The sequence below is a fragment of the Ctenopharyngodon idella genome, chromosome 13, assembly GCF_019924925.1.
Source record: "Ctenopharyngodon idella isolate HZGC_01 chromosome 13, HZGC01, whole genome shotgun sequence".
NCBI lineage: Eukaryota > Metazoa > Chordata > Actinopteri > Cypriniformes > Xenocyprididae > Ctenopharyngodon > Ctenopharyngodon idella.
The window spans coordinates 3,272,939-3,296,664 of record NC_067232.1 but is presented as its reverse complement, the minus strand read 5'-3'; the positions used below and the strand labels follow the sequence as shown (position 1 = coordinate 3,296,664).

Genomic DNA, 23,726 nt, shown 5'->3' with positions numbered 1-23,726 from the left:
AAAATCATGCATTTTTGTTTGTTTTTTAACATAGAGTAGCACTAAACTCTCTTTCCTTGCAGTAACTCACCATTTGGCGATGATAGTATAAGGTCTTTATTTTATTTAGCAAGTCTTCTTCCATTATAAGAGTTCTCTGCTTGTCTCTCAGATCACTGTGGAACACCAATGAGATACCATTTAATTGAAACTGAATTAAGCAATGAAGTGCTATTCAGATATTTGCGTGTTTTGTTTTTAAAAACTCACCTAGGGTAGCGATGAACAATGAAATCTAGAAGAGCGTAGTAATCTTTCAGCTCTGTCACCTTTTCCAGAAGTATCTTTAAATGCTCTCCTACAGCCTCACGATGGCAGGACACATAGGTTTCAAACACATTAAAGTCTTCTGGATATGAGCTCAGAAGTTCGGTCTTCACTCTCTCCAAATCCTCCACCACAGCTTTACCCAGAAGCCCCAGATGCACTGCCAACCAGGAAGCATTCTCCTCGTGGCTGTCCAGATGAACTTTCTTTAGAGTATCTTGAACCCCGTCTCGTATCGCATCCCTCCAAGCTTCCCTCCATCCCTGCATCGCTCCTGGTTCTCCCTGTCTCTTCTCTTCCTCCAGGATAATGTGTGTTACATACACCAACAGCTCTTTATTGCATGAGGGCAGAGCACTGGAGTTGCGTACAATGACAGACATTTTGTTTCTTAGAGTCCCAAGTAGCATACTGGCATCCGTCTGTTTATTAACAAGATCCGTGGGAGGAGCTCCTTCCCCTACAGCTTCCCATTCTTTCTGGAGCTTCAGGCGCATAGAGAGCAGGTTCAGATAGGCCTCCTTCAGCATATCTGTTTGTATATAATCTCTGATCTTCAAAACTGTTGTGAAAACAAAGCACAAATGAGAGAGAGTGTTGCTATGTTTAATATCATATAGCACACAATGCATTACTTGTGCCTTCATTACCATCACAACAAATGGACTAGATATTTACCTGTGCATGGCTTTAGAGGGATCTCTGTGTTGTTGATTTCAAAGTTGTCACTGGTGGATTGCTTTTTGGATCTTCTCATCGTCAACCTTTGAAAGATGTTTTTTGCTGTGCAAACATAGAAAATATTATAAAAACCATACATAAATCAATATTAAACTTTTTCCTTCTCAAAATGACCATAGATGTATTAAAACAACATTAACACTTAAAGGCACAATATGTAGTTTTTTGCCACTAGAGGTCGCCTATTCAAAACAAAGGCGCGATTGAGCGTGGAATCATGGGAGATGTTGTCTTCAATCACACACAGGCGGTGGAAAATAATCAGGATGGGACTCGGGCAGAAATCATGTTCATGGATGAGATTATTAATGTTACTGTATAAAGCAGAGCAGGGCTGAGTGCTGTGGGAGCTGAACGAGGCCGCTGAAGCGATTGCTAATGAGAGACGAGCGCGACACACGCCTCGAGAGCAGCGGAACTTTTATTATGCCACAGTCGCCGCTTCCGCTTCTTCTGGTCAAGCGTATGTGGGGTAAAGCAGCTCTGTTTTATCATATTAGATACATTTGAGCCTGTTGAAAATGATGTTATAATGTTACTCTGGGAGTTCACTCGGCGGCTGCTATGAGACACTTGTTGCACACTGCAGTAAGCTAGATCGATATTAGAATATCATATTAATAAATGCTGGATGGCTTGTGTTGTTAAATGGCATGTAATTAATTTTTCATTTAAAAACATTGTATAACGGAGAGAATGCTGTGTTACGGTTACTAAAATTGAAGCTGCATCTGATTATGCTGTTAGCCACTTAACAATATAGTGTTGTCTCTGAGGCATGATAAAAACATGGTACTCGCGGAAAATCAAGAAAACGAAATTCAAAGAATAACACTAAACGTGTTGAGCTATATAACAATGATAATAAAACATATAATATATTAAAGTGTCTTTAGTGTTTTCATGGTTTCTACAAAATAAAACCGGAAACCGAGGGTAACGCAGGTATGATGTCATTGATCGGCGATGCACGGACACCTTTTAACCTTGTTAAAATTGCTTATTTCTCTAGATTTAAACATTCTTGGAAACATCTGGGATAAACACAAGTCAACAAAATATATAACACTGTTCTAGTGGTTTTTGGATATTTTAATCCAAAAATCTTACATATTGTGCCTTTAATGTTACAGTTAACAAATTACTATATCAGCAGACCATGAATAACCCAAGAAGCTCAGTTAAGTACTATACTATTGTATAGTAATATATGCAAGTATGTAACATCATTAACAGTGCTTGATATTTCACTGCTGATAGGGATTAGAAGTGAAAAAAGGAGAGAAAACTAAGTTTTAAAGCACCTTGAGGATATGTGGAGAAAAACAGGAGAGCATACCACAATTGTGCAGTGCCTGTTTTTATATATTAATACAGGAGGAACATAACAAAGCTAGTGGACTGAAAAGAGCTGTCTTGTCAGATATTCTTGTTATACAAATAATGTCACATTAAAATACCAATCTATTATTCAGAAAAAAGGTGGATTGCACATACTAATATTAGTAGCTATTGTACAATCGCACACCTGCACATTTAAAAATTGTTCCTTGTATTTTGCATAGTACCTACAACAATTTCTACTGCATGGACCAGCCATGTGGCAATAAAACATTCTCTGCTACTCTATTGTATTTATTTAATTCAATTCAATTTCATGTAACATACATTGATATACTTACCAAAAGTGGGAGATTTTGCCATTGTTACACTTACTCCAAACTGCTATTAAACAATCCTGTACAATACATGAGAAAAGTCAGAATATCTTATCATGAAAGTAATATATTACGCAACACCGGCCGTTCAAGGCATTTTAAAATGGTGCTTTATCATAGGAACGATCATGTGATCATATGATCATACGAAAACAAGAAATTGCCACATGCACAAAAAAAAAAGAAGAGAAGAATCTAAAAAATAAAGTACAGTAGTGAATAGAATTAGTAGATTATGATAGCCTGCCATAAACATGAAAATCATGAGTGACAAAAATAAGTAAGGGTTGTTAGTTCTTTTAAATCGTATCAGAAACATCTCTCAATCTAACCAATAAATGATCGAAATCATTTTAGTGTCGTCTCTAAAAAAAGCACAAAACATGACAGGTAAATAATGCGTAGCTCTTACCTGAAACCTTTTCAGGGAATGTGCCTTTCTTCTCGGAGGAGCTTTACATAAGCTTGCTTTCACTTTCATGTATACTTGAAAAGACACGCATACACCTATGAAAACGAGTGTAAGGCTTTTATCAATGGAAGAATACATTCTTTCATTAGGAAATAATAATAAATGTCTCTAACAATATGAACATCTGCATTTGCTCTAATTCGGAGGGAGTAAAACAAACAAAAACATGCAGCCAAAAGAAATCTAACAGTAATGTTTACACCTCCATTTAGTTACAAATTAACAGAAAGAGCCATTAACATATTTCCCATGTAGGCTACATAAAATATATTCACAACTGATTTGTTTCAGTTTGGTCAATACGACTTCCCAGTTTTGCTAAAACTCAAAATGATGCAGAGGATTTATTTTTGTTGCAGTTTACTAGAAGATATAGTCTTCTAACCATTTATTAAAAAATAAAAAAAAGCAATAGGGAACAGGCTTTGCTGTATTGTGAATATGCTGTATTTTGCGCATAAAGGAAACACATAGGCTAATGCTTTGCATAACCACTGTTTTCTTTTTCCTCAGTGGTAGGCACAATTGTATTTTCATAGATTATGGGAATCTGAAAGTGTAGTGTAATCATTTTTAAAAACTGTCAAGTCAGTGAATACAGTGATTCGTCTGGCAAACTCGTATTTTAGCTGAGCTCTATTGAATCTGACGCTAGTTCCTGTACTAGGCTACCTCATGCGGATTAACAATTAACAATGCACCTATTCAGTGACGTTTCAAGGTGAATCCCATGTGAGAACAAGGATTTTTCGCTGCTCGCATTTACGGGAAATTAATTAGTCTTGCTGTTGAACCTGTCGGTGCAGTCCGTTTGCTAGCTGTTTATTTTGGAATAGGTTTTAAGATAAAAGACAATTACCAGTGGCAGACTTTGACAAGAAACTCGGATCTAAGGTGAGTGACGGAGGCGTTCGTTGTACAGTGCCATGTTTACGAACATATCTATACATTAATATAAAGTAGCCTAATAACTGCTACGTTTGTATTTAAACGTGTTTTTAGAATTGACTGACCTTTAAAATATATCTTTATCCGCAACCTTTAATCTGGGGCTGAAATCGCTACGTGGCTGCAATAACACATACATCAGCGTCAGAGTTTAGTGCTATAAAAGATTAAAACTTATGTTACATTAATGTAATGTGTAATTTAACGGGATTCCTTTGAGAACATGCCGAGTTGTTGTCTGTGAAACATTGAAAGGGTCGAAAAGTCTATAGTTTGGAAAGAAAGCACAGCCTGTATCTGTATTTTCAGTCTCTAAAGCACTTGTTACTTACAAACTTATCATGGTGTAATGTGCTCAAAATGCCAGTTAGCCACAAATGGTGTTGCTTTTGGTATTATAAAGCAGACATTTCCTTCTTAAATCAGAGGCTACTTCCAAGAACCTGTCATCTTTTGGTGTAAGAAACATTTCCTCCCATTTACATTGAGAAATGTTATATAGCCTGAAAAGTTAAAGTGGGGCAGCATATCAAGTCATTTAAAGTTATGAGTTTATTATTAACCTGTACAGAAATAAAATGATTTAAATGGCAATGGAGTGCTTTGTATAATACAGTTACAGTAGTGCAGCGTAATGAAATGCAGCTACTAAAGAATCTAATAGCGCAAATGGAGACAGGAATGGAGATGAAGGAATTGACACTTTAATTATTGTGTAGGGTATTAACATGGACAGGAGAATTAAGTGTCCAACTTAGACAATACAAGATGTGCCTCAAAAAATATGTGAAGGTTCTTTCTTCAGAATATTTGTGTATTTTTGCTTTTAACTACTAAGGTAGGTGTAATGACAGGTTAAGTGGTGTATAGATCCTAATTAAACATTTCCAAAAGTGTCCTACTTTATTCACCCTATATGCGTGGTTAATCTATCAAGTTTGGGACTTGTATTGTGATTTTTTTAAATGATTTTATATACGAGTTCATGTCTTTCTATTGTTATGACAACATGTAGGCCTACACCTTTTACATGATTCCTCTATGGTGAAAAAAGTCATGTTGTCAGTAAACAAAACAAACCAAAAAAAAAAAAACAAGATCATGATGTACCTGCTGATAGATTCAACAGTTCGTTCTCACACTCAGCTCTAGTGATCAACACAGTCAAACCTTGCATTGTCCTTTGGCACAGTATTTCAACATTTCTTTAAAGTTCTTTATATATTTTCTGCAAGCTTGATCCGACTGACGCATGGCAAAATGGCAGAAACTAGAAAAGAAGAAGTAGACGGGGGAAATGAGGTTAATGACCCACCAGAATGGGGTGAGGACGCAACAAAGGATTTGAAAAATGGTGGAAAACAGATGGAAAGTCCGGTCAAGGAGAAGAGTCTTGGACTTATGAAGACGTTCAGAGCGAGTCTGAAAGCAGTCAAAAACAAAAGGTCAGAGAGCACAGACAGCGACCAAAGCCAAATCTCAAATTCTCCATTACGACCACCGTCTTCTCCAAGTAAGTGTATATCCATAACAGGATGAAAAAGTGTTGTTGTTTTTTAATGACAATGACTTTCCAAGGTCAGAGTTGTAAGAGGTAAAGCAGAAGATATGGTACTTATAAAGTAAACAGTGCTAGTTTAAATTAACTTCTGGTAGCCACAGAGCAGAATTGTACTAGCAGATCCTAAGGAACCATGTTAGCCTGTATAACAGATGGTAGTTGCAAATAAGGCTTTTTTTCTTTACTTTGGTTTTCTAAACCCCCTACATGTTTCTCTTTTCAGGCTTGAGCAGAGGATCGCCCTCACAATCTTCATTTCAGAGTCCCAAGGCAGAAAAAGCTTCTCTTACCAGATCTATGTCAGGTGACTGGCTTTTGCATGTCACTAGATTCACCTCTAGACAAGAGAAATGTGCTTTAAGCTACCATGACAGGATGTGTTGATAGTAAATGTTGCAAATAATGGTTTATTACTTTTGGGAGATCTGGCCTTAACAGTGTTTATTTCTAAAATTGACAGAACAGTCAATGAACAAAAAATATGTCCTCCTGACCTTTATATCCTGTTTATTGTATCATTAAGGTTTATTAAGATGCATAAGGTACACAAAGACACTGCATAAGTGTATATTTGAGATATTAGATTATTAGGATAGATGTTTTCTTTAAACTATACATTTTCATTCAGAAAAAGGATCAAATTTAGGGTAAAATGAGCTTTCATATTACATGGTCATGTTTGTTTGTTTGTTAGAGAACCTTTGCTCAATTGAATGTTACACATAATGATATAAATCATCCCCAGTAACTGTTCATTTTATTCTCAGATTCTGCAGTTGGATTAACAGGTACATTGGCAAAGAAGGGAGCATCGATCAGGCAGAGTTTGCGTCTGGGACCTAAAAAACACAAACAGGAACTACTTGAACCTGTCACAGAGACCTTGCCTTCATCTGAAGAGCAGAAATCAGATAGTGTGGAGAGCATGGACAAAGTGTTGGAGCTCAGAGACACGTATACTCTGCCTGAGATACCAGCTTTGCCTTTATCAGGTGAGTGTTTATCGCACAAGTAGTGTGTGTCCCATCTCTAGGTAGTTGACAAAGAATTTTTCAACATCATGGTTTGACTGATTAACATTTTTGTTACACCATTAAAGGGTTAGTTCTAGGCCTGTCACGACAACTACTTTTTTGTTGTGTGATATATTGCCCCAGAAATAATTACGATATGCAATATTATTGTCATTTTAAGACCATTTTATGCCACTGAATATATAATCATAATATAACAGCATAATAATGCGAGTAGGCCTACACACTTTCAAATGACAATGAACTTAACTCTTAAGAATATTTAGATACTGGAATTGAAGCGTCAAAAAAATAATAGTGTTGATAATTAATAAATGAACCTTTGCTAACAAAAACTGCAAAATAACAAGTAGAAAAAAACACATGCAAATGCACAAAAGGCACATATATGGAGATTTTCCATCTACAGGTTTTTCCCTGACCTTATTTTCTCAGTAAAGTAAGGGTGCACGCTTTTGTCAGATGTCCATATGAACAAAGACACAGATTTAGCAGTCAGATATGGCCTGTTGAGGTATTTGTTTTTTTTAGGGGCATGTTTGAAAACTTCTTTTAACTTGAGCGCCGCGTCATGCACGAGATGCTGCGAAAGATGCGAGTGCAACAGTCAAACACGTTTCCATGAAAAAACGGCGCAGTGGAATGCAAAAACGTGATCCCTATGAAAACAAACTAGATACTCGTGACTGCCGCGTCCTGTGTGAAACTAGCTGTGGGCATGCACCATTTTGCACTGTCATGTTTATATTTGCACCAGTGGATTGCGGAAACTGAGTGCATTTGCACTTATTCTACCAAACTGTCTGTAGTTGTCAGGAAAACACTATGACGACTCGAATGGCGCATTTTCCTGCTTGTCGATGTCAGCTCTGTATGAGGTTTTGCTCATCGGAGAGCAGACGAGATGACAGAGGCAGCACAATTGGCAAAATGTCGGTGACATTTATTTTTGTGTAAACATAATGGCCAATATATCGCATCACCAAAAATCGAGGTCATGTCCATATATCGTGTGATAAGTCAATTTATCGACTATCAAGACAGGTCTAGTTAGTTCACCAAAAAATATAATTTCTGTCATTACGTACTTACCCTCATATCGTCCCAAACCTGTAAGACCTTCGTTCATCTTCGGAACACAAATTAAGATATTTTTGATGAAATCCGATTGTTTCGAACCACACAGACAGTAACGTCATTGCGCCTTTTGAGGTCCAGAAAGGTAAGAAAAACATTGTTAAAATAGTCCATGTGACTGCAGTGGTTCAACCTTAATGTTATGAAGCGACAAGAATACTTTTTGTGCGCAAACACAAAACAAAAATAACAACTTTATTTAACAATTTGAACTGTTGTCATACGCAGTTGACGTAGTGAACGCAGTGCAGGCTTCCGTGTTCTATGTCAGAACGGACGTAAACACGGAAGCCTGCACTGCGTTCACTACGTCAGATACCCTTGGATTTCATCAAAAATATCTTAACTTGTGTCTTACGGGTTTGGGACGACATGAGGCTGAGTACTTAATGACAGAAATTTCATTTTTGGGTGAACTAACCTTTTAACTTTTAGGTCTTGCTTGAATATAGTTTTTGCTCATGTTTTCTAAAATATAGTAGGTCAAGTCAATATCATCAAAAAAGTTGTTCTTGGCCCTACGATGTTGGTCTTTACACTGAATGGGGGCTGGGGCCCACCCTTATCATTTGGTCTTTAACCCCTTAAGCCCGAAGCGTCCCGTCGGCAGGACACCACCCCCTGCGAAAAAATTCATAATCAAATTACTAAGCAACCACTGACAGGAATAACACAAAATAGGTATCATTTTAAAGCTTAGAAACTTTAGCTTTTCAGCTTTTTAAAGAATCCAACCATTTTGTTCAACTCTTAACGAATGCTGAATCATTTACTCTAAAACGGACCGTACCGTCCATGGGCGCCACCTAGCTACAAAAAAATTAATAATCATATTTTTCAAAACTCCTTCCTTGATAATCACAAAATAGGTGTCATTTGAAAGCTTAGAGTCTGAACTTTACAATGAATGTAGCCACTTTGATTAACTCCTAAGTACTGCTGAGTTATTTGGTGAAAAATAATTTTTAAAAAAATCATAATTTATGAATTTTTTTTTTTTACTATGTACTCCAGTGTGTCAAAAGCACCATACAGCTCAGATAATCGTGTTATATTTCATTTGAAAGGTCTCATGGAGTAAAATACAATAAGCATAATTGTTTTGGGCTTTGACTAAACTTGAGCGAGTTTTTGTACGTGAAGCCCCGTAAGACCCATATGTAAATAATAAACCGATGCAGCATTTATGTCACATTTTGGCTCGTAACTTCAAAAAACATGCTCCAATTGTGGAAAATTGGACATCATTATTTACAGCAGATTCTCACTATTAAAATAAGTCCAACCTGCATAATCTAGTAAGCCGATCACGAGTTACTGCTCATGCAATTACGACACATAAAACCCCACAGGCGCACAGATGCTAACTGAAACTAAAATTTAGTTTTCACGTGGAACTTTAGCTTATAACTTCATGAAACATGGATAGATTGTAGAAAATGGCACATCATTACTTACAGTGGATGCTCCCAGTTGAAATGAGTCCAAGATCAACAAAATCTCATGAGTCGGTCACGAGTTACTCCACGTGAAAGAACGGTTTTAAAAATGCCCATCAGAGGGCGCCAATGGCTAAACAAAAAGGCTACATTGGTTCCAAATGCTGTAACTTTTGATTTCTTTATGCGATCACCATAAAATTTGATCCAGATACAGCTCACACATAGTGGAACATCACCAAAAAAATTAATGATCCTGCTACCATATTGCCTTCATGAGATATTCCATTTTAAATTAGAAAGACATGTAAATTTTCATTTTAAATTTTAAATTTTTTTTGCTGTTTATTTGCAGTTTCTCAGCATGAGAATGTCCTTTCAATTCCTTTCAAACGATACCAACCTTTTGACTCTCCTTGCTATAGTTTTGGAGTTACAAGTCTTTACTTTTCGGAGAAAAGGAAATACTCTCAGGGCTTAAGAGGTTAAACTTTATAGGGGCTGGGAGCCACCCTTATCATTTTGTTTGGATTCCTGTGAATTCAAGCAATGAATCTTCTCTGAAATGATGAGAGGTCATAAAACGGGCAACAGCAAAAGAATTGTAAAAAGCAGTTTAAAACAGTCTTATATGGTGTATAGCCTGACACACTGCACAACACTACCCACATATACTGTACACTACTGTTGAATTTTTTTATATACTTTTATTCGGCATTGACACATTAAATTGATCAAAAGTGACAGCAAAGACATTTATTATGTTACAAAAGTTTTTTATTGCTGTTCTTTTGAACAGAAAAATGTTTCACCTTTTCCACAAAAATATTAAACAGCACAACTGTTTTCAACATTGACAGTAATAAGAAATGTTTCTTGAGCAGAAAATCAGCGTATTAGAATGATTTCTGAAGGATCATGTCACACTGAACGCTGGAGTAATGATGCTGAAAATTCAGCTTTACCATGACAGGAATAAATTACATTTTAAAATATTTTCAAAAATATTTCACAATATTACTGTTTTTATTATATTTTTGATAAAATAAACACAGTCTTACTGAGCATAAGAGACTTTTTTCAAAGACATTAAAAAATCTTAATCTGTAAAGGACTTCACATATGCTGACATTACCCAGACCACATCATAAGATTATAATCAGAATCCCTTCAATTGTTAATCTATGGTAAACAGAGCATGGTTGGGATATTTTTGGAAAGCATGAGCTCATAATGTTTAGATCTAGACAGAGTATCATTCCAGATTGAAATATAATAGCTGGTGATGCAAGTGTGTTATTGCTCCAGTATAACGACACAACTCATGCAGTCATCCATTTACTAATATTTTGCTTTTCCCCTCCTCTATTCTCCCTCTGTACTGTGTTATTTGCTGCAGTAATGGAAATTAACAGACTGATAGAGAAGGAAGCTTTAGAGGAAGCCTATCTGAATCTACTCTCTCTACGTTTGGAGCTTCAGCGGGAACATCAAGCTCTAGATCAAGAAGACTGTCCCATCGAACTAGTGCATAAGGAGAAAGACCTCAGTCTGCTTTATGGCACACTAAGAAACAAAATGTCTGCCATTGTATGCAACTCCAGTTCTCCACACTCATGCGATAAAGAGCTGTTGGTGTATGTAGCATATATTATCCTGGAGGAAGAGAAGAGACAGGGAGAAACAGGAGCAATGCAGGGATGGAGGGAAGCATGGAGGGATGCGATACGAGACGGGGTTCGAGATACTCTAAAGAATGTTCACCTGGACAGCCGTGAGCAGAATGCTTCCTGGTTGGCAGTGCATCTGGGGCTTCTGGGTAAAGCTGTGGTGGAGGATTTGGAGAGAGTGAAGACTAAACTTCTGAGCTCCTATCCAGAAGATTTTAAAGTGTTTGAAACCTACGTGTCCTGCCATCATGAGGCTGTAGGAGAGCATTTAAAGAGACTTCTGGAAAAGGTGACAGAGCTGAAAGATTACTACGCTCTTCTAGATTTCATTATTCATCGCTACCCTAGGTAGGTATTCAATTAGATTCTGTTTTACTAAATACAGCTGGTCAATATCACTTAGAAATCTTTTTGTTGTTGTTGTTGTTGTTGTTGTTGTTGAAGAAGTAAGTCATGCTGTTCCAAACCTGTATCAGTTACATTTTTGACACACAAAATTTGATTTTTGTTAAATATACTGGCCGTTTGTTCCATATAATGAAAGTGACGGGGGAACTCAAGCACAAGTCAGGAAATGACAATAAAAGCACCATATATGTATCATAAAAGTGATTCGTATGACCTACGGTACACTACCATTCAATAGTTTAGGGTCAGTAATATTTTTTTATGTTTTTGAAAGAAATCTCTTATCCTCACCAAGGCTGTATTTATTTGATCAAAAATAGTTAAAACGGTAAGAAACTTTTTTTAAATATATTTTAAAATTTATTTTATTTTAAAAAAGCTATATCATTCAGCATCATTACTCCAGTCTTCAGTGTCACATGATCCTTCAGAAATCATTCTAATATGCTGATTTACTGCTCAAAAAACATTTCTTCTTACTATCAATGATGAAATCAGTTCTGCTACTTCATATTTTTTATACAAGTTAAAAAGAACAGCATTTATTTGAAATAGAAAACTTTTGTAACACTTTAAATGTCTTTGGTCAATCTAATTGGTCTTTGCTGAGAAAAAAAATCTTACTGATAATAAAACCTTTAAACGGTAGTGTATATTCAAGGTCTTCTGGAGCTGTACAGTAGATTTGTATGACAATTTTTAGTCATTGTTTACTGAAACACAACACCAGGGTTGACATCAATGGCATGTAATCAGAAAATAAATAGCATTTGATGCCATTTAATGCCAAACCTGGCGTGACGCCTGAAAATGGATTCACATAACTCATTCACATGAGCCAATCAATAGACTGATATACTGCGTCAACCAGAGGCTCTTCATATGAACTTTCAGAGCTCCAAACATCCACTTCTCAAATCGTGAAATGTCTAGTGGTCTCTGTGTTTTTTTTAAATGACCCAAAACTCCAGTTTGATAAATAGCTCTTTGTGATTTATTCCAGTCCTCTTCAGACCTTATATGGAAACTCATGTATGAATCAGTTGCTGCGATTCATTGTGAAGTTGGTTTCACAATAAAAATACAGAACCATACATTTAAAGGATGTGCCTTGAGAGTTGAGAGTCTCATGTATTATGACAGATTATGAGATTTAAGATTTAAAACTTCAACCCCTGGTTTCACAGACAAGGCATAAGCTAGTCCTAGACTAAAATACATGTTTGAGCTGTTGTAGCTGAAAGTAACTTGTACTGATGGATCTTAAAATATGTCAGTGCCATTGTTTTGTCTCAAGATCCACACCAGAAATGTTTTTTTTTTAGTGAACGTTTATAAAAGCTACTTAAATACCCTAACTGAACTTAAGGCCTAATCCTGGCTTAGGCTAAGCTGTGTCTGTGAAACCGGGCCCAAGAGTTATGATATAACTGTAACTTAAACTGTAACTTTAACTGCTGTTTCCAAAGTGAGAAGATTATGGGAAGCTGCTCTCTGCAGCCAGAGCTGAAGGAAGATCAGAGAGTGCTTCCACTGGACAAAGACTTCCTTAATCAGATTAAAGTCAAATACTGCAGTCGCTTACAGGTAGCGTACAAGCACATCTGTCATCTGAGATAACACTAGTAGCGAGACTGTACTGACAGTGTGATTTAGTTAAGTACGATTCTGAATTCAGTGTCCAATCCTGTGCTCTTAATAGGCTGACATGAGAACATCACTTGACAGAATTATTGAGTTGGAGAATGAGGAAATGTGGAAAGAAAGGAGAAAACCAAACATTGATGAGGGAATCTACAGCTCACACATCGACATGGACATCTGCACGGTGAGAATGCACTTTCATAATTAGCTCACCTTCCCTTAGTTTTAAATGGAAGTCAAATGAGGGTTAAAGGAAAGTCCTTTGATTTCCCATTTATATGGCCACAGTCACGAGGGAATTTGTTTACCAATAGAGGGCAGTATAGGACCTTTTTCTCAACTTATAATGGCCCCAAAACTATTTAAACACTCATAGCACAATCACACTTTGCAATTAAATTTCCAGTTTTAAGTGATAAAAAAATAGGTATAGTACAGAACACACACACACACACATACACACACTTTAACAATTTATTTAAGTCCACTTAAGAGAAATAATCCACAGGGACATAAATATTATAGATGCAGTCAAATACATGTACAAAATCATGGACCAGTGGCATACAGCAGATCATCACAATATTAAGCATAACTCTCAGTTTTTATGGGTATAAGTAATAACGCCTCCGCCATTTATGGCGGCTGCCTATAATAGCAGACAGAGCACAGTACCTTGCTAACCGCTTAGCCCTTTTTTTGGGCATCCCAAGCTGTTGAAGCCCCTTTACTACCAGCCTGTGTGAATATCCTAAGCTGCCAAATATGAAAACAAGTATTCGCGCCCGATAACCTTTCTCTGAAATGGTGTTTAGGAGTGGTTGGTATTTAACTACTTTAGTCATAAAGGCTTCCTCCATACTGGAGTTAAAAGTGCAAGCAACCTCCAAAACAAACACTTCTCTAGACTCAACAATCAGATCACAACAACATCAGGTGTATTAGCAAACAGATGTGAAAAGGTTTCAGAGTTACTATTGCAATACTGGAATATGTATGATTTTACACAGGAATGTTTATACATTCTTACTAGAGGTAAGAAATAATTTGATATGTCTTTCACTATAAAGTCCACTGTTCTGTCATGGTGTGCTATGTACATTCCCTTGTAAGCATGGCAGCCGTTCAAAATATGCGGCAATGTTTCAATAATCTGTTCTGTGGTGAGATGCAGACAATGAGGAACCTGAATTGTAGAAAACCAGATGGAAAGTTTAAATCTAGTAGGAAGAGCTTGTAATCTAGCTTTTACTGTGAAAATGACAATGTCCTCACCAAGTGCTGTATTCTTAAGAAATGATTGAGAAACAAAGTGATCAGCAGAGGGAAGACATGCAAGTTTTTCCTGAAGTTTCAGTCCCGCCCAGTGTTGTTTTTGGTGATGTTGATGTAAGTCCATGAGAGTTCGCCGGGCACCTATGGATGTGAACGGGCAGCTGTGACCACCGTATGTGGCTGTTGCTCTAACGTAGGTGAGGGGGTCAGTAATAATGTCCTCTGAGAATCTAACAGTTCCAGAGTCAGACCTCGCCCACTCCAGTGATTCAGGTCGGGCCAGTCTGACCAGACACCAAAACCAGCAGAGTGGGTGTCAAGTTTCCCGCTGGGTTTTCTTTTGAAGCCAAGAAAGTGAGGACACTTATTGTAAACACTTATCGTAGATTCAAATCTATAAATCAAAATATGTATCGCATTTATGAAAGAAATTCAGCACCTAAGGCTCTATCGCTATTGTCTCATGGTGTACAGTGTCTTTGGGTGGATTAGGACTGTTTGTGATTTGGTCTTATTGACTTAGGAGTCCTGTTGTCTACTCCTAACGTTTCACAGATTTAGGAGCTAGTTTTAGTGCTAAAATGCTTTGTGAAATACTCTTAGAGCAAAAATTTCCTAAAATCCTAAAATTAGGACTGACTATGTTTTTAAGAGTTTCTCATAAATCGGCAAGTTAGGACCTACTTTTAGCCTTAAGATGTTTTGTGAATACGGCCCCGGAATATCTTCTTTTGTGTTGGATTAATGCTCAATTCATATTGATTCATTTTAAAATGCCTTTATAAGGGATCTAAGTTTTGGTTATCTGCACTTTCAATGGAAGGACAGAAAGCTCCCATTTGTGTTTCAAACATGAACCTTATAAAGTCTTGTGTGTTTGGAACAACATGAGGGTGAGAAAATAATAACAGCATTTTCATTTTTGAGTGAACTATCCCTTTAATGTGCTGAACTATGCTACATAATATATATATGGTATAATGATTTAAATTCTTATATATATATATATATATATATATATATATAGTTATAAATTCAATCATCATTTATTTGCAAATGCCACTTGGTTTAATTTTTTTTTTCTTTTTTCTAATTGAGTGACATTCAGACATTTTTAAGTTGTTTAAGTGTCTAAATGTTTTTGGGCTCACTGTAATTCAAAAAGAGCACAAGGGAACAAAAACACATTTATGCTGTTTCCTTTCTCAGAATATTAAAGGGCATGTACAAGGATCCAGTAGAATCGATGTGAGCCTTGAGCAGAAGGTTGTCCGATCCTGTCTGGAGGAACTGAAGACCTTTCCAAAAAGGTTTGTGATAAAGAACTAACATGCTAACTGGAAGTATGTTTTGTAATTTAACAGCTCTGAAAGCTTCTGTAGTTTATATTATACAGTTTCTGGTCATATAATTAGATTATCATCAAAAAGTTGATTTATTTCACTAATTCCATTCAAAAAGTGAAACTTGTATATTATATTCATTATTACACATGAATGAATATAATGAATGAATGTTGGGTCTGGCATATCGCCTCTTCCTCTTCACAATACCCCATAGATTTTCTATGGGGTTAAGGTCAGGCGAGTTTGCTGGCCAATTAAGAACAGGGATACCATGGTCCTTAATCCAGGTACTGGTAGCTTTGGCACTGTGCAGGTGCCAAGTCCTGTTGGAAAATGAAATCTGCATCTCCATAAAGTTGGTCAGCAGCAGGAAGCATGAAGTGCTCTAAAACTTCCTGGTATACGGCTGCGTTGACCTTGGACCTCAGAAAACACAGTGGACCAACACCAGCAGATGACATGGCACCCCAAACCATCACTGACTGTGGAAACTTTACACTGGACCTCAAGCAACGTGGATTGTGTGCCTCTCCTCTCTTCCTCCAGACTCTGGGACCCTGATTTCCAAAGGAAATGCAAAATTTACTTTCATCAGAGAACATAACTTTGGACCACTCAGCCGCAGTCCAGTCCTTTTTGTCTTTAGCCCAGGTGAGACGCTTCTGACGCTGTCTGTTGTTCAAGAGTGGCTTGACACAAGGAATGCAACAGCTGAAACCCATGTCTTGCATACGTCTGTGCGTAGTGGTTCTTGAAGCACTGACTCCAGCTGCAGTCCACTCTTTGTGAATCTCCCCCACATTTTTGAATGGGTTTTGTTTCACAATCCTCTCCAGGGTGCGCTTATCCCTATTGCTTGTACACTTTTTTTCTACCACATCTTTTCTTCCCTTCGCCTCTCTATTAATGTGCTTGGACACAGAGCTCTGTGAACAGCCAGCCTCTTTTGCAATGACCTTTTGTATCTTGCCCTCCTTGTGCAAGGTGTCAATGGTCGTCTTTTGGACAACTGTCAAGTCAGCAGTCTTCCCCATGATTGTGTAGCCTACAGAACTAGACTGAGAGACCATTTAAAGGCCTTTGCAGGTGTTTTGAGTTAATTAGCTGATTAGAGTGTGGCACCAGGTGTCTTCAATATTGAACCTTTTCACAATATTCTAATTTTCTGAGATACTGAATTTGGGATTTTCCTTAGTTGTCAGTTATAATCATCAAAATTAAAAGAAATAAACATTTGATATATATTAGTCTGTGTGTAATGAATGAATATAATATACAAGTTTCACTTTTTGAATGTAATTAGTGAAATAAATCAACTTTTTGATGATATTCTAATTATATGACCAGCACCTGTATTGTATTTTCTGTGTCAACTCAACCAGATGTCCCTAGCTAAAGTTTTTGATTTTGATTTAAAAAAAAAAAAAAAAATCTGGTGAAAGAAATACATACAGGTAAATGAAGAAGTAAGCCAAAATATGAAATGTCATGTATATTTACTGAATTATCCACTATTTTGTAGTTGGGGGGGGCAAAATGTAAATTTTCACCTGAGCCAGATTGCAGGGGGGTAAAATGACTTTAGAAAGAGAGCAATGTATATGTTCAGTTTTGTTCTGTTTTATTATTGTGGTGTTTTGGTTTCCCTGTCTGTCTGCCTGTTCCCTAGTTTGTTCCCTTGGTTACTGATTACGTTCACCTGTCAATCATTATGTCTCCCCATAAGCCCTGATTTCCCCTAGTTCTGTGTTTGGAATCATGCTTTATACAGAGAAGTTTTTCCTTTGAGTTTTCCATGTACAGACGACACCATTGTCAAAACAATCCCCATTTATACGAATCCGTGAAAACGACTAAAAACGCTGTATTCTGCTGGCAGGCCATTACATGGAGATGAAACACTATAGACTGAACATGTAATACACATGTGCATGACATCATCGTTTACACAGATTCGTGTTTTTGTTGTTTACACGGAGACTGTTCAAAAACTTGCCGTTGTCATGTAAATGAATGACCAAAACGCATAAAAAAAACTTTCCATTTTTAGTTGAAAATGGTGTCGTGTAAACGGCCCCTTAGTTTAGCGTGGTTGTGTTTGTTTGTTCTTATTTGATCTCCTGAGTATTTGGTGTGGATTTAATAAAGACTGTTTTTGTTTCCCTATTTCTATTTTTGTCGTGCACTTCATTACAGCCACACTGTGACAGGCAGCATTATTTATTTTTTTATTTTTTTTTACAGAGAGATTGGTAGGTCTGTTAGTAAATTGTGTTGACTTTAGCGGTCTTTGTTTCATTATATGCCAACAGTGATGGTTCAAAAATGGGAAAAGGTAAATTTTTTTGTTTATTTAAGATATCTTAATATCCTTTTAGATTCTGGTTCTAAACAAACTTCTCTTATGGTATCTTAATTTTTAAGGCCCAATATGGTTCATTTCCAAAGATATGGGGATCTCAATGTGGCTCCATGAGCAAAATGGTAAATTGTACACATTTTCAGTGGTCAAAAACCAAATGTGGGTCACTTTTCATACAGCTGATACTTTTTTCTTTTAAAGCGGAATGTCTGAAGAACAAATAATGTTGAAACTAAAAATGTATCTCATTTGTTCTATCAAAACAATTTCATAGAACATATCTGTTTTAGTGCCATAAATCCACTGAAATGGTCAAGTGGAGGCACATTAACTTGCTCTCAAAAGTAAGAATCTATATTTGAATCAATTTCAGGAATATTGGGAAGAAGGGATTTTACAGCTTCTGAATCTACCAAGAGTTCAAATACATATTACCGTAACTACATGCTGCTGCATTGGCATATAATGCAATGAAGATTACTAAAGTTAACAGATTTTACTTATAGACCTATCAACCTTGGTGTAAAAATAAAATGATGCTGTCATCTTTCTATAGTAATTTTTACCCCCCCTGTAATCTGGCTCCAATTTTCACACCCCTCTGCAAAATAGTGGATTATTCAGTAAATATACATCCATGACATTTAATATTTTGGCTTTCATCATTATTTATGTATGTCTTTCTTCAGAACAAATATTAACAAAATCGATAATTTGAGCCGTGGATGTTTCTGGTTTTGGTTGATTTTACATGAAATGACGCACATCATTTTCATGTGACAGAACTTTCTCATAGACTTGATTAAAACCACATCCCATTAAACACATTCCCATATTTATTCCCCCGCCCTCAACAATATCTGACAAATCACCTGATCTTCGATAAACATATTTCTTTTTCTATCTCTGTGTCACTGACTGTTATTTGTCTCTGAAGGTTTGAGTCAGCATTTGTTGAGTGGAGCAGTCCTCTCTCTAACTCTTCTCTCTGGGTAGAATATCACATCAGCTACATCAACAGCTTTAGTGCCCTAAAGTAAGTCATTTACACAACACACAGCCCAAAAGTACATTGTAATTTTCATTGAAACTATTTTTACACAAGTGTTTGGGAGGAAGTCTAGTTCCAAAGCCAGTACAAAGCCAGGAGGTGGAGAAAGCTATTCGTTAACTTTCACATTCATCTTAATGGCAGAATGGTCATATGAGCTTCTAATCTTTACCTATCATCACACAGTTCAGACACCAGCTGTTTTTAAGCCAATCACCTTAAATGCCATGAAGCCATGAATAAAAAAAGACAAAAAAAAAAAATTATCACGTGATTTCAAGGAATTCATGCTGCACAGAGGCAGTCATGCAGTTGGCAGGGGAAGTCCCTGACGCTGGGGAATGTTAATGTGATGGAAACCCCTAGATGTGTGTCGCTAAAACTTAAACCAATGATCTTGCATGGTTCTAACTAATAAAAGGGGTTATTAGAAAATAAAATTAAGAGATTTTAGATATGAATGCATTATACCTTAAATATAACAAAGCAGAAAATACTGTATTAAGGTGTTCATTATTATGACATAAATTCCTCCTCTTGTGTGCTTTGTTGTTAGCTGAAAAGGCAACAGAATCCCTTAAGCTTATTAGCTGTAACCCAATCCATTTGCTAAATGTGATGCACTACCATTCAGAAGTCTGGGGTAAAAAAAAAAGTATTTCTAAAATAAATAAATAAATAAATACTTGTATTTAGCACGGATGCATGAAATTAATCAAAAGTGACAGTAAAGAGTTTAACATTATAAATGTTGTTTTATTGAAATTTATTTCCAGCAGAGAATCCTGAGGAGAAAAAAGCATATTAGAATGATTTCTGAATGATCATGTGACTGGAATAATGATGCCGAAAATTCAGCTTTGCCATCACATGACTTACAATTTAAAATATATTAAAATAGAAAACTTTTGAAACTCTAATAATAATAATTCACAATATTACTTAAATGCAGCCTTGATGAGCATAACAGACTTTAAACACTGCAAAATCTCATAGACCCCAAACTTTTGAGCAATAGTATATATCAGCATACATCAGTTGTCAATAATTTATTTCTGGTTGGATGTATTTGTATGTATTTAATGTATGTGAACTAAATGATTTCAAAGGTAAGCATTGGTCTTACTGTTGTACTATTAAACTATTGTGATCTTTATGCACTAAAAAGGTTTCTGAGAGCCTAAATCACTAGCTATGTTTCCATCCACCTATTTTTATGTGCATAATGCGATATTGCGTTAAAACAACCGCTAGATGAAAAGAATTTATGTTCATAAATTCAAAAAATGCACATAAAATACATATGTGCTCTACTAAGGCAGATTAATTTTTATCTGATAAGAAGACATGATCATAAACTATGATGGAAACACATTTACTGAATAAATCCCTTGATGTGCAACAAAAAAACTCACATGTTTCACTGCACAGCATCGCAAATGTTGGTTTGATCATTCTGAAGTGCCTGAGCCAAAGTCTGTTATCAAAATGATTTGGTATAATGACCTCCCAGAAGTGTCTCTCTCATTTATGATGGAAAAAGAGCCACAGTGGCTTCCCTGATTTCAGCAACTTCTATTTTTATTACAGATATTTTGCCCTAGGAGGTGATGATTTTGTTCTCTGGAACGCATGGGGTGGAAACACTGGGGTGGAAACACAAGTTTTGTGCACAAGTTAAATTCACAACTTTGGATGGAAACAAAGCTAATGTAGCATTGCTTAACAAACAAACAGACAAACAAACAAAAAGATCAAGTAGTGAGCATGTCATTGTACAGTCCTTTGTATAATAAAATTCAAATCTGGATATAAAGATGACATAACATCTAAAATAATTATTTTAGATGTATACAAACTGCATACAGACAAAACCCACATTTTATAAACTTTTTAGCTTTTTCTGTTTTGGACAGCCGGCATTTCACGTGCTGTAAAGCAATTTTAATTTCAACATTTCAATTTTTATCTCCAGAGAGCACATGGAGAGCTATAAGGACAGCTGCCCCATTCCGCTAGAGCTGGTTCGAAGGGAAATAGATGGACTGACCACCAAATTGAGTCAATCTTTGATGGAGCACTTCAAAACAGATGTCAAGGTGTGAGCTTCTGAAACACTCATTGTTAACTTTAATTGTTAAACAATGGCAATAGTTTGAGAGACACACCAGAATAAATTAAGACAGTACCATTCAGACGGTAATAACAGGCAAACTGACCTGATATTGACCTTTTATGAACAATTTTACTTTAATACAAAACTAATATAAAACATTATATTGTGCAGAATTCTAAAAGTAAGTAAATGTATCACTGAATTCAGTCATAATGTCTGTGAATATGCATCTAGAATTTAATAATTTAATGTGTAAGATTGATAGTGGAATGAGTGAATATTAAGAGCTTTTGTTTGTAGCCTTTCCTCAGGAGACAAATGACAGGAAAATGGTTTTCATTTGATGAAGACTTTTCACAGCTGATCAAAAGAACTAAGACTCTTTCTGAACAGACCAAATACATGAGCCCAAAACATAAACAGGTGAGACTATGACTAGTTTAAAGGGTTAAAGGGTTAGTTCACCCGAAAATGAAAATTTCTGTCATTAATTACTCACTCTCGTGTCGTTCCACACACGTGAGACTTTCTTTCATCTTCAGAACACAAATTAAGATATTTTTGATAAAATCCGATGGCTCAGTGAGGCCTGCATTGCCAGCAAGATAATTAACACTTTCAGATGCCCAGAAAGCTACTAAAGACATATTTACGGTGGATCAACCTTAATGTTATGAAGCGACAAATACACTTTTTGTGTGCCAAAAAAAACAAAATAATGACTTTATTCAACAATATCTAGTGATGGGCGATTACAAAACACTGCTTCATGAGGCTTCAAAGTCGGTGGTGAACCACTGAAATTTCGAAACACTTATGACATGACGAAGCTTCGTTTACTGAAATCACGTGACTTTGGCAGTTTGATACACGCTCCGATCCATTGATTCGAAACAAAAGATTCGTAAAGCTTTGAAGCTTCATGAAGCAGTGTTTTGAAATCGTCCATCACTAGATATTGTTGAATAAAGTCGCTATTTTGTTTTTTTGGCACACAAAAAGTATTCTCATCACTTTATAACAATAAGGTTGAACCACTGTAGTCACATAAACTGTTTTAAATATGTCTTTAGTAGCTTTCTGGGCATCTGAAAGTGTTAATTATCTTAGTGCCAATGCAGGCCTCACTGAGCCATCGGATTTTATCAAAAATATCTTAATTTGTGTTTTGAAGATGAACGAAGGTCTTACGGGTTTGGAACGACACGAGGGTGAGTAATTAATGACAGAATTTTCATTTTCGGGTGAACTAACCCTTTAAGTATATACACACACAATACACACTTGACCGCAGAGAGCAATGTGCAGGTACCCTAACCTCTGTGCCACAGCTCTCATGTCACATCTATTAGTAAACTGTTAATACCACCCATCAATTTAATACACATCTTCATGTATTTATTGTAAAATCTCCCTCTTTTCTTTGCTTTCTCCTGTTTATGCAGGCCTTTGTGAATGAAGCTCACTTTTTCGTGGTGAAGGAATATGTTTCTCAGCTCATGAAGAATAACTACTCATGCAAAAACAGGAAGAACGAGACGGCTGCCACTAAAATTGCAAATCAGTGGGAGGAACTGAGGGAGATTTTCCAAGAAATGGTATAATATAATGCATCTTTGAACACCGGTGCTTTTTAATTAAAACATGCTAACATATTCCTTACTGCATCATTCTCTGTATAGCATTCTACCTCAGATTGGCTCCATCCAGTCGGGGACCAACTGAGCAAGATTATTGGGTGCAGGAAAAGTGATGTAAAACATAACCTACAGCCACTGGTTGAAAACTATCCAGACATCAGGTGCGAGTCATATTATGTGCTGCAGATATCATTTACAATTTATCAAATGTTAATTTTACTTTAATTCAACAAATGTTTCACCCCTTCCAGAAAGAGCCATCTCTCAGCTGTGCTGTACTTCCGAGGAATTATAAGAGGCAGGGAAAAGCATATTATACTACAGCGACTGGCAGAGCTGAAAGGGAGCGTTGGGAATGCTGGGAGTAAAGAGCATGCTCTCTTTAATGAGATTCAAGCAGCAGATAACACAGAATGCCTGCCTGGTACAACCTTCTCCTGTCTATCCTTCATCATGCCAGATAGCTAATCCAAAGAATTGTACTTCATTTGATTTGAATTGGAAATAATGATTATACTGTTTGATAGTGACAGTATGCCTAATAATAAGAGCGATAAGGAATGTTTTCATGCCTTTGTGAATGATTCAGTCTTGTATTCTAACAAGATTATTTGGTAAATGTGTTTTTGTCTATTATCATGTGGAATTCCATGTAATTGAGGTCAGACCATAGACAGAATCTAATCAGACTATATTGTAAGCATTATTTTAAAACAATGCCATTGGCCTTTTGGTGATGATAATGTGATATGTCTAGATGCCACATCTTAGACAAGAAGCTTTCTCAAAAGTGCATGCCAGTGGTATTTAAGTAGTCCTGCACAAACAATTAAAAACTCACATACAGGTCAGGTTAAA

At 36.4% G+C, this 23,726-nt stretch overlaps 2 protein-coding genes across 4 annotated transcripts in view; one reads left to right on the top strand and one right to left on the bottom strand.

Annotated features, from left to right (window-relative positions):
- Nucleotides 1–3,433, bottom strand: part of si:dkey-45k15.1 (exocyst complex component 3-like protein 4) — a 9,281-nt gene extending 5,848 nt beyond the window's left edge. The window contains exons 1-5 of one of the 2 annotated variants that reach the window (XM_051916528.1): nt 3,178–3,433; nt 2,730–2,785; nt 985–1,089; nt 250–868; nt 71–155 (exon numbers count right to left, since the gene is read on the bottom strand). In XM_051916528.1, the coding sequence (XP_051772488.1) occupies nt 71–155; nt 250–868; nt 985–1,089; nt 2,730–2,751 (831 nt within the window). In that variant the 5' untranslated portion in view covers nt 2,752–2,785; nt 3,178–3,433. The remainder of the gene's footprint in view (nt 1–70; nt 156–249; nt 869–984; nt 1,090–2,729; nt 2,786–3,177) is intronic. The other variant, XM_051916527.1, reaches the window with a different exon arrangement.
- exoc3l4 (exocyst complex component 3-like 4) overlaps nt 1–23,726 on the top strand; it is a 24,503-nt gene extending 777 nt beyond the window's left edge. Inside the window, exons 1-14 of one of the 2 annotated variants that reach the window (XM_051916525.1) lie at nt 3,855–4,131; nt 5,421–5,698; nt 5,970–6,050; nt 6,514–6,738; nt 10,756–11,374; nt 12,904–13,021; nt 13,137–13,262; nt 15,563–15,663; nt 18,999–19,097; nt 21,088–21,211; nt 21,529–21,651; nt 22,674–22,826; nt 22,911–23,029; nt 23,120–23,726. In XM_051916525.1, the coding sequence (XP_051772485.1) occupies nt 5,446–5,698; nt 5,970–6,050; nt 6,514–6,738; nt 10,756–11,374; nt 12,904–13,021; nt 13,137–13,262; nt 15,563–15,663; nt 18,999–19,097; nt 21,088–21,211; nt 21,529–21,651; nt 22,674–22,826; nt 22,911–23,029; nt 23,120–23,336 (2,358 nt within the window). In that variant the 5' untranslated portion in view covers nt 3,855–4,131; nt 5,421–5,445 and the 3' untranslated portion in view covers nt 23,337–23,726. Of the gene's footprint in view, nt 1–3,854; nt 4,132–5,420; nt 5,699–5,969; nt 6,051–6,513; nt 6,739–10,755; nt 11,375–12,903; nt 13,022–13,136; nt 13,263–15,562; nt 15,664–18,998; nt 19,098–21,087; nt 21,212–21,528; nt 21,652–22,673; nt 22,827–22,910; nt 23,030–23,119 lie in introns of those variants that run through there. The other variant, XM_051916524.1, reaches the window with a different exon arrangement.